This window comes from Ranitomeya imitator, chromosome 1 (genome assembly GCF_032444005.1).
Source record: "Ranitomeya imitator isolate aRanImi1 chromosome 1, aRanImi1.pri, whole genome shotgun sequence".
NCBI lineage: Eukaryota > Metazoa > Chordata > Amphibia > Anura > Dendrobatidae > Ranitomeya > Ranitomeya imitator.
The window spans coordinates 402,636,885-402,652,974 of NC_091282.1; the positions used below are offsets into that span (position 1 = coordinate 402,636,885).

Here is a 16,090-nt window from a genome sequence, read left to right on the forward strand (position 1 = left end):
TGTTATGGCCCCTTATAGTGCTGCACAAATGTTATGGCCCCATATAGTGCTGCACAAATGTTATGGCCCCATATAGTGCTGCACAAATGTTATGGCCCCATATAGTGCTGCACAAATGTTATGGCCCCATATAGTGCTGCACAAATGTTATGGCCCCATATAGTGCTGCACAAATGTTATGGCCCCATATAGTGCTGCACAAATGTTATGGCCCCATATAGTGCTGCACAAATGTTATGGCCCCATATAGTGCTGCACAAATGTTATGGCCCCATATAGTGCTGCACAAATGTTATGGCCCCATATAGTGCTGCACAAATGTTATGGCCCCATATAGTGCTGCACAAATGTTATGGCCCCATATAGTGCTGCACAAATGTTATGGCCCCATATAGTGCTGCACAAATGTTATGGCCCCATATAGTGCTGCACAAATGTTATGGCCCCATATAGTGCTGCACAAATGTTATGGCCCCATATAGTGCTGCACAAATGTTATGGCCCCATATAGTGCTGCACAAATGTTATGGCCCCATATAGTGCTGCACAAATGTTATGGCCCCATATAGTGCTGCACAAACGTTATGGCCCCATATAGTGCTGCACAAACGTTATGGCCCCATATACTGCTGCACAAACCTTATGGCCCCATATACTGCTGCACAAACCTTATGGCCCCATATACTGCTGCACAAACCTTATGGCCCCATAGATGCTCCATACAGACACTTGCCCCATTTGCTGTTGCTGCAATAAAAAAAAAAGGAATCACATACTCACCTCTCCGTCGCTCAGGCCCCCGGCACTTTCAATGTTTACCTGCTCCTTGTTCCGGGCGTCGCTCTGTCTTCAGGACTGACATTGAGCAGAGGGCGCGCACTGACCACTTCACCGTGCCCTCTGACCTGAGCGTCACAGCTGAAGACAGAGCGACGCCCGGAACGAGGAGCAGGTGAATATCGCGCAGCGCTCCCCTCCCCGTATACTCACCTGGTCCTGGCGCTGTGCAGTCCCTGCTTCCCCGATGCCGCAGCTTCATCCTGTACTGAGCGGTCACCGTTACCGCTCATTACAGTAATGAATATGCGGCTCCACCTCTATGGGAGGTGGAGCCGCATATTCATTACTGTAATGAGCGGTACCATGTGACCGCTCAGTACGAGCGGTACCATGTGACCGCTCAGTACAGGAAAAATCTGCTGCTGCCGTGGAAGCCAGGGACCTGTAGGGACCGCGCCAGGAGTAGGTAAGTATAATTTCACAGCCCCCGCTCCCCCTCCCCTGCCGACCCCTGGGTATGATCAATAGTATAAGCCGAGAGGGGGACTTTCAGCCCAAAAATGTGGGCTGAAAATCTCGGCTTATACTCGAGTATATACGGTAATACTTAACTTTTATTGTAAATGTTAGCGAGCGAACACTAAAGTGCTCTTTGCTCAAATCGAGCAATTTCTAATGCTTGTTTTGAGTAACGAGTATAATGGAAGTCCGTGGGAAATCCAAGCATTTTTTCGGCAGACCCTACAATAAAACATTCAAAATCGATGAGCAATTGGGAGTATACAGGGAAAAAAGATGTTATAGAAACACTTTCCTGTGTAATGACTTGTATATAAGACATTTAAAAATGATTTAAAAAAAAATAGTAGGAATTTATGTAAACCAAAATTGAAATCTTAATTTATAAATTGGAAATTTCAGTGTAATTTATGAAGGAAGCAAGGACTGCCAAAAATCACATGGAAGAGGGACTCTGATACGCCCTGTGTTAGACATAAAAGAGGGCATCTTACATATTCTGTTCAAATCGGCATGTAGTAGTACTCTTAGACTCATAAAAGCTATGTACACAATGCAAAGCCAGAAAAAAAATAAGGATGGTCATCCATAGACCCTTGAAGGCAAATATTGAAGATTAAAAACACACTGTGCTGCTGTCATCTGGTGGTGTGGAAAAGTCTGGGATAATCCAGGCTTTGTTCCTGTTTATCAGTGAGCCTGTCAGCATTTTCTGTGGACAGGCGGGTGCGCCTGTCTGTCATGTCCCCCCCCCCCCCCCCTTCCCCGGCAGCACTAAAGACCCACTCAGACAAGACGCCAGTGGCACGGAAGCACAACACCTCCAAGACAGAGAGGGACAGCTCTTGCCAGGTCTCCAGTTTTGAGACCCAATAGTTGACGGTCGCAGAGGAATTGGGGAGTATGCTGGTTTGGTCGGCCAGGTATTGCTTGACTATCTTTAAAAACTTTTCCCTCCTTGTCAAAAATACCTGGTCAAGAACCCCTGGACACTGGGAGGGTGTCATGAAATTGGCCCAGGCCTATGAAAGTGTACCCATACGTCTGCTGTACCTGGTTTGCGTATCCCTCGCCTTTCCTCCTTGGTTGGGAAAGGAAGCTTGCCCCTTGCTGCTAGCATAGTGTGATGGGAATTTTTCAACATATTTTCTACAATGGCCTTCTGGTATAGCACTATTTTAGTAGACCTCTTCGCCTCAGGAAGGAGAGATGCAAGATTCTCCTAATTGTGTGGGTCTAGCAGGGTGAACAACCGGTACTTTTTTTTTTTTTTTTTTGGCCAAGGTAAAAAAAAAATGCGATGGTCACGGCAGCAGAACATACTATCTGCCTTATGTGCCAAGCTCCCTACAGCCAGCACCTCCCTGTCTCCACCATTATCACGACTCGCCATCTCCTCCCTCTCTTCCTCCTCATTCCCCTCCTCAGCCCATCCACATAGAATAGGCGGGATGAAGCTTGTGTGAATACTAGCCTCTGTTGTGCAACCAGCTCCTGTTCCTCCTCCTCAGCCTCCACCTCCTCATTTTTACTCTATCTGTGCTGAGCAGATGAGATGAATCTGGGTTGGGTAGTATCTCCCTGTTTCATGTCTTTCTCCATCTCCACCTGGTCCGCATGCAAAGCTTCATGTTTAAGTAGCCACAGAAGTGGGATCCTTGTGCTGATTATGGCATCATCACTGCTACCATATTTGTGGAGTCCTGAAAGTCTTGGAGAACCACACAAATGTCAGACATCCATGCCCACTCTTCAGTTATGTGCGGAGGCTGACCTTGAATACCGACAGGCGTGTTGGAGCTGGTATTCAACAACTGGCCTCTGCTGCTCACAAAACCTTTGCCAGCATGTGTAGTGTGGGGTTCCAGCATGTGGTCACGTCGCACACCAGTCAGTGAGCTGGCACTTGCATGCATTGCTGCAACATTGCCAGAGCATCAGCAGCTTTAGCAGACAAGCGGAAATGGGCGTTGACACTGCATTCCTTGACAAGAACCTCTGGCAAATCTGGGTAGGTTTTCAGAAATCTCTGTACTACCAAGTTGAGTATGTGGGATATGCTTGGTACGTGTGTGAGCTTGCCAAGTTCACAGCCGCCACAAGGTTACTGCCATTATCACACATGATCGTGCCTAGCTGTAGGTTCAGAGCCACAGATGTGTCTGGTGGTCTGTTATTCCTTTCAATAAATCTGCGGCAGTGTGCGATTTGTCTTCTAGACAAACTGGCTTCAGCAGAGCCTGTTGCTGCTTCTCTGAGTAAGTGCTGCAGATCTTCCGGCTGATGTGGACAACTACATGTGCTGGTACAAGGGGGGGGTCGTCACTCCAGAAAAAATAGTGGCGATTGGGGACAGAGTACCTAGGGACGGCTGCCGCCATGAGTTCGCGAAAAATCCTCTGTGTCCACAAGTCATAGTGCTGACACCGCATCCTGCCCTCCAGCAATGGGACGCACAGTCCAGGCTAAATAAGGGGCCTTCTCCCTCCCCTACACACAACCCTCCGAAGAAATTAATCAAAGTGCTCGTTGGGGTTTGCTGCACCTCATTTTAAGGCAAAGCACCATGCACTTTGCCTCTGTATGTTTATGGGTTCCCCAATAATATACATTATAATTGAAACCTGATGGGCTGGTTATGGGATTGCTACAGTGCCTTTATTTTGTTTAGGACTTTCTCCTGTTATTGAGCATTTTTTTATGTAGCCTTGTGTGGATACCACCAGTATTTGTCTCCTCAACTCTTGTACTATCTCATATCCGTTGGAATTCTGTTATATTCCATTTTTTGCCATTAGTGCCATCAGTTTTCTTTGGACACTTGTTTAATGTGTACTATGCCTATAGCCCCCGTCACACACAGCGAGATCGCTAGCGAGATCGCTGCTGAGTCACAAGTTTTGTGACGCAACAGCGACCTCCGTAGCGATCTCGCTATGTGTGACACGTAGCAGCGACCAGGCCCCTGCTGTGAGATCGCTGGTCGTGTCGGAATGGCCTGGACCTTTTTTTGGTCGTTGAGGTCCCGCTGGGTAGCACACATCGCTGTGTTTGACACCTTACCAACGACCTCATGACAGGACGTCCCTCATTGAGGTCTGTTAATCGTCATGAAATAGCTGCCATGTGACATCGTTGTACAGGTCGCTACAGGTCGCCGCATCGCTGCTGCGTCGTTGGGGAGATCTCACAGTTTGACATCTCACCATCGACCACATAGCGACGCAGCAACGATCCCTGACAGGTCGTATCATTGTCGGGATCGCTGTAGCGTCGCTAAGTGTGACGGGGCCTTATAGAGCCTATGTGCTCCTGGTTGTGTGACACTCCATGACTCTTCTCCTTATTTTTAAACCATTTATTTTCTCAAAATGTGTATTTTTTTATTGTATATGTTAGTTCGCTCATTTCTTCAGTTTCTGTGTTGGGTTTACTTTTGATAGAAATGCGATTTATGTCCGTTTTTTTTCTTTGGTTAAACATTTAACTGCAAGCAGCCTGCCAGTATTCAAGACTGGACAACACCTATAGGTTTAAACTGGTTTGGCAATTTAAGGGACTTGTTTCTTAATTTTTTGCCCATGGATTTTTAGTAAATGAATTACTTTATCCATCACCAAACCATAGACTAAGTGATTCTTTTTATTTTAAGCCAATTATAACACGCACATAACCTAGGGTCTGATTCTTTCATTTCTGGCTTTAAAAATTTTCAGTTTTTTTTTTTTTTATTCTTTTACACCACCACCTTCAACTTTTTATTATAAAACCTATATTTGTGTCGAGAGATGTGTGGCAAGCATGGCAGAAAGTTGCATAAATGTAGCAACTGTTTCCTCCAGCTCACAGCTTGCATAGATGGCAGGTTGTGCCATGTAGACCCCACATGAATTACGAGGTGGGTGCTGCTTAATTTGGACTTTTTGTATACTGGCATAAGAGTCTCCAGCCTTGATGAGTCGGCCCCCTATGTCTTTTCTTTGTCTTCATTTCTGTATTTGAGAGACCAGTCTAATAACATATATTTCTCCTTCGCCTTATTGGGGGACACAGGACTGTGGGTGTATGCTTCTGCCACCAGGAGGCTGACACTAAGGAAACATAAAAAAGTTTAGCTCCTCCCCCATCGTATACACCCTGACACTGGCTACTAGAGAATCCAGTTAATTCTTAGTGTCTGAAGGAGGCACACGTCTGGGTCCCGGATCTCTTTTTTTCTTCTCTACATCTTAAGGGATTGAGAGGGGCAACGGACCCTTTTGAAGGGGTCCGATCTCCCCAAACCAGCAACGGGCGAGTACTCTCCACGTATCCTTTCCCGTGACGTGGGATTACATACCGGACTTAGCCCCGACCACCCTATGGTAACAAAGACCATAGGCTGTACAGGTGCTCGCGGATGTCCATGCGACCCCCTGTTTACTACACCAATGATTCAGCAGCGGTGATAGAGGGGTGGTGGACAGTCCCTCTCCTCATCCCAGGAAAGGAAGATGGAGCCAGGGTTCCTGCACAGTCTTTTCTTCTGCCCTCCCCCGCTAAATTTTTAAGCACACTGACCGGGTACAGCTTGCAGAAGGGGGGGACTGGAGGGCTCCTGATACAGTGCGGGTTACCTTGAAAGGCCATCTATGCAGGGTCGGCTGGCGGTGGGGACGACAGCTCCACATCCTTTTGCCGGACCGCCGCCGTGATCCTCCCAAGCTCTAGTCGGTGCCGCTATCCTTCCGACGCCAGGTGGCACCGCAGCCGATCAAGTGCAGCCGGCGCCGCGGCCTTTCCAGCGCGACGCCAGGCTGCGGCCTAGCATCTCAGCGTGCTCTTCCGGGGCAATCATGAGGTCGTTTCCCTGGCTTCCGGCCGGGATAGGCCACACACAGAAGCCCTGCCCCCTCCGACACATCTAGTTCCGGGTCCGCCCCTTCCTTTCCTCCCTGAGGGGAAATCTAGGTCCCGGCTTCGGCCTGCCATAGGCCGCAGTAGCGGATGTCGGCACGGAAACTGACACCTCACGTACCGGAGCCATTGACGTGTGAAACCGGCCTTAGAGAGATCCTCCGTTTCTCAGGAACCTCCGGCCTGCTGGGGCCGTGCTCACACTAGGCGGAAGCGAACTCACAGCGTCTCACAGGCCATCAGGTGCATCAGCATCCTGGAGTTCCGTCTCTCGCTCACCTTCCCCAGCAGAAAGCGGGGAACTCGGGTCAGACTATGATTCAGAGGGGTCCCTTAATCAAACTCCTGGGTTTCAGGAGTCTGTAGACAGCCTGATTGAGGCAGTCAACCAGACCCTGGGAATAGAAGATGAACCCGCCTTAACCTCGGACCACAAAGTTTCTTTTAAGCAGGCCAAACAGTCTCATAGGGTTTTTTCATCTCACCCTGAGTTTGAGGATCTGGTTCAGCGGCATCGGGAGCACCCGGACAGATGTTTTTCAGGGCAAAAAGCCTTAAAGGCAAGATACCCTTTTACTCCTGAGCTACGTAATAAATGGGCAGAATCCCCTTCGGTCGATCCTCCGGTGTCCCGCCTGGCCTCTAACACTCTGTTATCCCTTCCCAACAGCTCTTCTATTAAGGATCCTATGGATCACCTTATAGAAAGTTTGACTCATTCCGTTTTTGAGGCTTCAGGTTCAGCCCTTTTTTCCTTCTTTTGCGGCAACTTGGGTTGCTAAGGCTATGATGTCTTGGTCAGAATCTTTGACAAAAGCCCTTCAAGAGAGGGACTTGCCAGTGGAGTTGACAGAAATGTCAAATCAGATAGCTCTTGTCGGGAGCTATCTGATTAATGCGTCCTTAGATGCAGCAGACGGTGCTGCATCGACAGCAGCGAACGCTATTGCCATAAGAAGGGCTCTCTGGATAAGAACATGGCGAGCAGATTCTACCTCTAAGAAATCCCTTACAACCCTCCCGTATCAGGGGGGTCGTTTGTTCGGAGAGAAGCTGGGTCAGCTCATTTCTGATACCACAAGCCGGAAAAGCAAATTTTCTCCCACAGCAAAGGATTAGACAGCCTTTTCGTCGCTAGTTTCAGGCCCGTTTCAAACCCTTTCGTAATACTAAATGGACCCCAGCGTCAAACCTCGCTGCGCAGGGTCGACCCAACCAGGACCGAGATAATCGGGTCTCCTATAGAGCCAATCCGTTGGGAAGAATGTGTTCCCAGCTGCCTAGATCGAGGGCATCTAGGTCCCATAGGTTTTCGGCCAAGTGACTGGAGGCATTCTCGGATCTCCGCCGACAGTGGGCGGACCCCTACTTTTTTGTTTCACCAGGCCTGGCTCAACTCAGTTCACGACAGGTGGGTAGGAGAGCTGGTGTCTTCAGGATACAAGATAGAGTTGGTTTGTCAACCGCCACGCCGGTTCTTACCATCCCATCTCCCCACATCCGAATCCGGGCATCAAGCCCTGTTCAGTTCTATAGAGTCCCTTCAACTCCGCATTATCATTCCAGTTCTAAAGGAGGAGAGATTTCAGGGGTTCTATTCCAACCTGTTTGTAGTGCCCAAAAAGGACGGAACGGTAAGGCCCATTCTGGACCTGAAACGTTTAAACAGATTTGTCAACATTCGTCACTTTCGAATGGAATCTCTTCGGTCAGTCATTGCGTCAATGGAAAAGGGGGAATTCTTAGCCTCGATAGACATTCAGGATGCCTACCTGCATATTCCCATATTTCCTTCACATCAAAGATTTCTACGTTTTGCCATAAACGACCTACATTTCCAGTTCACGGCTTTACCCTTCGGGCTGGCCTCCGCTCCCAGGGTGTTCACGAAGGTCATGTCGACAGTTGTGGTCATTCTGCACTCCCGAGGCATACTGGTTTTGCCATATCTAGACGACCTTCTTATCAAGAAACCATCCTTTCAGGCCTGCAAGGAAAATGTCAGCATTTCGCTAGACACACTTTCTCGTCTGGGTTGGCTAGTGAATTTAAAAGTCATCCCTCGTACCATCTCGGAAAATTTCATTTCTAGAGTTAATTTTCGACACCTCTCGGGCTCTGACGATCCTGCCCCAGGACAAGGTCCTGGCTCTCCGGCGAGAGGTGAGGGTCCTTCGGCAGCCAAGCTGTCATACAATCCGGTCCTGCATGAGGGCCTTAGGGAGGATGGTTGCGACAATGGAAGCAGTACCATTTGCGCAACTTCATCTTCGACCTCTCCCACATGCTCTTTTAGCAGCATGGGACAAGAATCCATTCTCCCTGAACCCCAGGTGCCGTCTGTCCCCCCAGGTCAGGCAGGCTCTCTCATGGTAGTTAACCAGCCCGTCCCTACTAAAAGGGAAACCCTTTCCTCCGACCCATTGGCTAGTGGTGACAACGGATGCCAGTCTCCTAGGTTGGGGAGCAGTGTTCTTTCACCACACAGCTCAGGGGCGCTGGTCCCCTCGGGAGTCAGATCTTCCAACCAATCTCTTAGAGATTCGGGCAGTTCGACTGGCTTTGCAGCAATTCCATTATCTTCTGGCGGGCCGTCCTGTCCTGTCAATCGGACAATGCCACAGCCGTGGCATATATAAATCATCAGGGGGGCACCCGCAGCAAGGCTGCCATGCAGGAAGTAAAGCAAATACTTTACTGGGCCGAGAGGAATCGCTCAGTAATTTCGGCAGTCCACATTCCGGGAGAAGAGAACTGGGCAGCGGATTTCCTCAGTCGTCAGGGTCTTGCGTCCGGGTAATGGTCTCTCCATCCTGAGGTATTTCAGCAAATATGTCATCAATGGGGGACACCGGACGTGGATCTAATGGCTTCTGGGAGGAATGCCAAGGTGCCCAGGTTTGTCGCCCGGTATCGAGATCCACAGGCTATCGCCGTGGATGCGTTGGTTCTGGCTTGGAACCAATTTCATCTCCCATTTCTGTTCCCCCCTCTGGCACTGCTCCTGATGGTGATCAAGAAAATCAAGTCAGAGGGGGTGCCAGCTATTCTAGTCATCCCGGATTGGCCACGTCGGTCATGGTACGCAGACCTAGTACAGCTGCTTGCCGGAGTTCCGTGGCGGCTTCCTGACCGTCCGGATCGTCTATCTCAGGGGCCGATTTACCACCAGAACTTAGGGACCCTGCATTTAACAGCCTGGCCGTTGAATCTTGGGTTTTAACACAAGCCGGGTTCTCCCAAGGGGTGGCTGATACCATGATTAGTGCTCGGAAATCTGTTTCAGCACGGATTTATTATCACACTTGGAAGGTTTTTCTTTAATGGTGCAGAGAGCGAGGACTACCTCCACTACGTTTTTCCATCCCAAATATTCTTGCCTTTCTCCAAGCAGGCCTGGATTCAGGGCTGGCACCAAGTACTCTTAAAAGACAGATTTCAGCCTTGTCTGTCCTTTTTCAGCGCAGGATTGCTACTAACCTTCAAGTAAAGACCTTCCTTCAGGGAGTCGCTCATAAGGTTGCCCCTTATAGGACTCTTCTGGAGGCTTGGGACCTTAATTTAGTCTTAAGGGCCTTACAGGAAGCTCCTTTCGATCCCCTTCAGGACATTTCTTTAACTTTCCTTTCCTGGAAAGTCGTATTCTTGGTGGCCATAACCTTCATTAGGCGGGTATCAGAGCTGGCCGCTCTTTTCTGTCGTGTTCCTTTTCTACAGTTCTATCAGGATAAGGTGGTGCTCAGACCAGCGCCTTCCTTCTTGCCGAAGGTAGTTTCCTCATTCCACATTAACGAGGATATAGTTTTTCCCTCTTTTTGCCCGACACTGACGCACCGTGTGGAAAAAGCCCTCCATACCCTGGATCTAGTGAGAGCGCTGAGGAGGTACATTTCTCGAACAGCTCCTTTTCGACAGACGGATGCTCTTTATCCTCCCGGAGGGTCGCAGGAAGGGATTCGCGGCCTCAAAATCTACCTTGGCCAGTTGGATACATTTAGCTATTCAGGAAGCCTACCGCGCCAAGGGCATGGTGGTTCTGGCTGGAATCAGAGCTCACTCCACTAGAGCAGTGGGGGCTTCCTGGGCGATTCGGCACCAGGCCTCACAGGTTTGCAAGGCTGTAACTTGGTCTAGCCTGCACACCTTTTCCAAACACTACAATATCCACTCTCAGACCTCCGCAGATGTGAATCTGGGTAGAAGGATTCTTCACGCAGTGGTAGCGCACTTATAGGCGGCAGATGCCTGGAGTTAATTCCCCACCCAGGGACTGCTTTAGGACATCCCACAGTCCTGTGTCCCCCAATGAGGTGAAGGAGAAATAGGGATTTTTGTGTTACTCACCGTAAAATCCTTTTCTCTGAGATGCTCATTGGGGGACACAGCTCCCTCCCTGTTAGCCTGATGGCTGCTTTTTTGTATCTGAAATTATCAGTCAAGTGAAGTCTTTTCTAGACATGTTTTCTGTATTTATGCTGATGTATTATTTTTCTTTTGTTCTCCTACTGCTTTTGTACCAAACTGGATTCTCTGGTAGCCAGTGTCAGGGTGTATACGATGGAGGAGGAGCTAACTTTTTTTCACATTTACTTAGTGTCAGCCTCCTGGCGGCAGAAGCATACACCCCCACAGTCCTGTGTCCCCCAATGAGCGTCTCGGAGAAAAGGATTTTACGGTGAGTAACACAAAAATCCCTATTTTTGGCAATGTATGTTCTCTATACATGCGCCACCCGTCAGTAAATTATATGCATTCTACAGGTGGAAAGGATTAAAGAACGAGTAGAAGAAAAGGAAGGAATTCCTCCACAACAGCAGAGGCTTATCTATAGCGGGAAACAAATGTAAGTACTCTACAAAGACGGGTACTTCTTCTCTAAGTGATGTGTACCATGCTTAAAGGAGTGAATATATCGCTCACTGTATAGTGATGACCAATCTGTCCTCGGTATACCATGTGTGCCATTTCAAATACTGCTGACCGTCGGGAAATTTGATCTTCAAATTTTATTGCATAAGTATCAAACAACTAAAATCCACAAACTGGTGATATAAAAAAGTACTCGGACGTGTTTCTGATGTTTGCGACCTTAGTCATAGAGAATGTTTTTCCTATCACCAGTATGTGTATTTTAATTGTTTGATACGTATGCAATACAATTTGAAGATTTGATAAAAATTTTTTAGATGTGCCATTCAACTTTTTTTTTTCTTGTGATGTGAACCATACTGAGACTTAGGGGTCACAAACTAATTTTTTTCTTTTCTTCATTGTTACTTTCACTGTAAATAACTTTGAGCATTTCTTTTTTCAAAGTACAAGCTGAACAATCAATTCACTGTGTGCCTACTGAACAATAGAAATATGGACGTTGTGGTCATGGCTGCTAGGGGTCACGTTGCAAGCTTTTACAGGTTTACTGAAAGCTATGCAATGGCCAACACAGGGTACTGGTATGGGGCACCGTGCATGAAACTAAAGGTACCTTCACACTGAGCAACTTTACAACGAGAACGACAACGATCTGTGACGTTGCAGCGTCCTGGATAGTGATCTCGTTGTGTTTGACACGCAGCAGCGATCTGGATCCCGCTATGACATCGCTGGTCGGAGCTAGAAGGCCAGAACTTTATTTGGTCGTCAGGTCGGCGTGTATCGTCATGTTTGACAGCAAAAGCAACGACGCCAGCAATGTTTTTTGATGGAGCTAACAACCAGCGAGAGCGATAAGTGAGTCGCCGTTACGTCACTAGATCGCTCCTGCAACGTTCTGGAGTTGCTGTGTTTGACGTCTCTACAGCGACCTAAACAGCGACGCTGCAGCAATCGGCTTGTTGTCTATATCGCTGCAGCGTCGCTGAGTGTGACGGTACCTTTAGGTTTGGAGAAAAGAGCAGATATCTGGATAAACCCTGTTTTACTTTGCGAGTAAACTGTACAAACTGATAGTGACACTAGGAGGGAGTTATCATCTACCATGGATGACATCATGGAGCACCACAATCCTGATAATGCAGGTTTGTGACCGTCACTGGGATCAGCACTGATCGTACTACCACCATAGCGAGCTTTCCAGGGCTATGTAAACACATTTTATTATTATTAAACTATATATTATCTTTGTGCATGTCAGTTCCTCACCAGCCTGCTATCAGTGAATGGATGTCCAGCCGCTGAATGATTAATAACAATGTTATCTTGGAGTGTGTTTACATTGGAATAACACCCGGAGAGGCAAAACTGCACCAAACCGTGTGCTTTTTGTTGCGAAAATGCTGTCAAACATAAAAACTGCACTGCAGGTCATTTATTAAAATGTCATCCCCTTTGTTGGCATTGTAATACACTGCGTATTTACAGCACGCAAATCTGCAACAGAAAACCTGAGTAACTATCCAACTGGAACCTACCTTTAGAGGGGTATCGTATCCCAATATGTAGTAGGTGTAAACATATTAGCCATTATTTCCAATTACAAATTTTGTGATGTTCTTCTGATTCGCTGTCACTCACCCCACGTGCAGGGCACTGCAATAGCCCAGGTATCCATGGCTACAACCACTAGTAACTAACTCACTATGTGAGTGATTGTAACCATGGATACCTAAGCTCCTGCAATGTCATGCACATGGGGTAAGCAACATAGCTTATCAGATGAACTATACTTCATTTCTAATTGGAGGTATTTGCTAATAATGATATTACACCTACTACAAATTTTGGGATGGAACCTTGGAAATGGGAATACCCTTTTAATCCTATCATACTTGCTTAGGAGTTGGTATATGGATATCTGAAAAGTATGTATTTTAAAAGGGATGAATCATCGTAAAAAGGCCTATTGCTTAAAATACGTATATTTAAAAGTGTGTTTTTTTTTAATGCTTTCAGATCACAATCTTTATTTAAGAAGCTACTAAATCTCTGTTTTCACACTGGCCAAGGGGCTATTTTAGAGACACACTTTATATTTCAGGAAGGTGTCGGAGGTCTTCCTGTGATCACTGATGCATTACAGTGACACCTCTATACACAGGATCCACTATTCACAGCTGGTGGCGTCACAGCTACTCCATTGCTATTCCCTTCCTGCACAAGGACCTTTGCACACTCTAATTAGTAGCTTCAATACAAAAGATATTGTTTGAGTTAAGGTACCGTCACACATAGCGACGCTGCAGCGATACCGACAACGATCCGGATCGCTGCAGCGTCGCTGTTTGGTCGCTGGAGAGCTGTCACACAGACCGCTCTCCAGCGACCAACGATGCCGGTAACCAGGGTAAACATCGGGTAACTAAGCGCAGGGCCGCGCTTAGTAACCCGATGTTTACCCTGGTTACCATCCTAAAAAGTAAAAAAACAAACGCTACATACTTACCTACAGCCGTCTGTCCTCGGCGCTCTGCTTCTCTGGTCTGGCTGTGAGCGCCGGGCAGCCAGAAAGCAGAGCGGTGACGTCACCGCTCTGCTTTCCGGCTGACCGACGCTCACAGCCAGAGCAGGAGGAGTGCAGAGCACAGCGCTGGAGGACAGACAACGGTAGGTAAGTATGTAGTGTTTGTTTTTTTACTTTTTAGGATGGTAACCAGGGTAAACATCGGGTTACTAAGCGCTTAGTTACCCGATGTTTACCCTGGTTACCAGCAAAGACATCGCTGAATCAGTGTCACACACGCCGATTCAGCGATGTCTGCGGGGAGTCCAGCGACGAAATAAAGTTCTGGACTTTCTTCCCCGACCAGCGATCTCCCAGCAGGGGCCTGATCGCTGCTGCCTGTCACACTGGACGATATCGCTAGCGAGGACGCTGCAACGTCACGGATCGCTAGCGATATCGTCTAGTGTGACAGTACCTTAAGTGTTTCCTTGCTAATGTAGTTGTGGATTTCCTCCAAGCCAAAGTGGCCAGTGTGAAAATTGTTTTTTTTTTGTTTTATTTGTTTTTTACAAATTGTGATATGGGAAAAAAAAAAACCCCAAAAATACAACCACCCTGATTTTAAACAATAGGTAATTTTCTGATGATCACTTCTCTATATACATCTCTATTGACCTGGGCTGCAGATTAATACCGTAGCTATGACCCCAATGATCCTAATGTGAAGATGCATGTGTGTGAACGTGAGGCAAGGATAGGTTTTCGGCCTGTGGATGTAAAGATGGCGATTTCTATTGATTGAGCTGGTACAGTTATTAAAATGATAGCAACAGAACCACAAAGTGTAGTCAAATTTTTCTTTATTTAGTTATGACTGGACAACCTAATATAAAAAAGCAGACTCTCAGACTAGAAAGTTGAGTAAAATGCTAAAGATTCTTCCCCGTATGGGTGTTATATGCATGGTGATAAGTGTTAACATTCATATAAAAGATACCGTAATTAGCCACTGGCTATAGGTCATTGTGATGGCTTTTGTGAATACTCGTTGCCTATTAATTGCCATATTAGTGAAACAGAAGTCCTTGGTAATTTCATCGTAAAATCCACAAAAACGGTCTTGATGTTAAAACTTGGATTAACTCTGGCTAGCATAAAATACCAAAATGACTGACGTCGTGTTCTTTTTCTCCATAATAGGAATGATGAGAAGACTGCTGCAGACTATAAGATTCAAGGAGGCTCAGTGCTACATTTGGTCCTTGCACTTAGGGGGGGTTGCTGAAGGGTCATTACACTCCCTATGCAGTCCTTTATAGGTTTCAGCTGCTGAGGTACCGCATCCCGGGGGTCCTGCGGTGAGGACTCTCCTCCATACCTTTGCCAGCGTGTTTGTATTATAACGAGATTGTGTTGTTCTAGCCTGTTATGTTTGTTTGCCCTGAAATAAATGCTCCTCCAAACATTCTGCTGTTGACTATTACTAGTAGAATGGTAGGTGACTCTAGCAGGGATGTGAAGCTCAAAAACACAGAGGTCCAAAATTAAAACCTTGAACCAAGGCCAACCTTGATATTTAATGAAAAAAAAAAATACCTGCAATTGAGGAAGCTCAACCTTTTCAAATCTTTTCATAAGGAAACAAACAAAGAGGTTGTCCCAAACAAAGTACACATTAACCCCTTCTTCCCGAAGCCTGTTTTCACCTTCCTGACCAGGCCAATTTTTACAATTCTGACCACTGTCGCTTTATGGGGTTATAACTCTGGAACGCTTCAACGGATCCCGCTGATTCTGACGATGTTTTCTCATGACATATTGTACTTTATGACAGTGGTAACATTGCTTTGATATGACTTCCGTTTATTTGTGAAAAAAATGGAAATTTGGCAAACATCTTGAAAATTTCTCAATTTTCAAAACACAACTTTTATGCCGTCATATCGCACAAAATAGTTAATAACATTTCCCACATGTCTGCTTTACATCTGCACAATTTTGGAAACAATTTTTTTTTGTTAGGAAGTTAAGGATTAAAGGTTGACCAGCAATTTCTCATTTGTACAGCAAAATTTGCAAAACCATTTTTTAGGGACCACCTCACATTTAAAGTGACATTGAGGGGCCTATATGACAGAAAATACCCCAAAGTGACACGATTCTAAAAACTGCACTCCTAAAGGTGCTCAAAACCACATTCAACAAGTTTATTAACCCTGTACGTGCTTCACAGGAATTTCTGCAATGTGGAAGGAAAAATAAACATTTACTTTTCTTTCACAAAAACTTTACTTTAGACCTTTTTTTTAACTTTTGCAAGGGTAACAGAGGAAAATGAACTATACAATATGTTGTGCAACTTCTGAGTGTGCAGATACCCAATATGTGAGGAAAACCACCATTTGGGCGCAAGGCAGGGCTTGGAAGGGAAGGCGCGCCATTTGACTTTTTGAATGTAAAATATGCTGTAATAATTAGCGGATGCCATCTCCCATTTGAAAAGCCCCTGATGTG

At 46.6% G+C, this 16,090-nt stretch overlaps 1 protein-coding gene across 1 annotated transcript in view; it reads left to right on the plus strand.

The window, feature by feature from the left end:
• The window catches only part of NEDD8 (NEDD8 ubiquitin like modifier), a 30,890-nt gene extending 15,849 nt beyond the window's left edge, over window positions 1–15,041 (plus strand). Inside the window, exons 3-4 of the mRNA XM_069762408.1 lie at window positions 10,956–11,038; window positions 14,777–15,041. Coding sequence (XP_069618509.1) covers window positions 10,956–11,038; window positions 14,777–14,861 — 168 coding nt within the window. The 3' untranslated portion in view covers window positions 14,862–15,041. The remainder of the gene's footprint in view (window positions 1–10,955; window positions 11,039–14,776) is intronic.
• The last annotated feature ends 1,049 nt before the right edge of the window (window positions 15,042–16,090 follow it).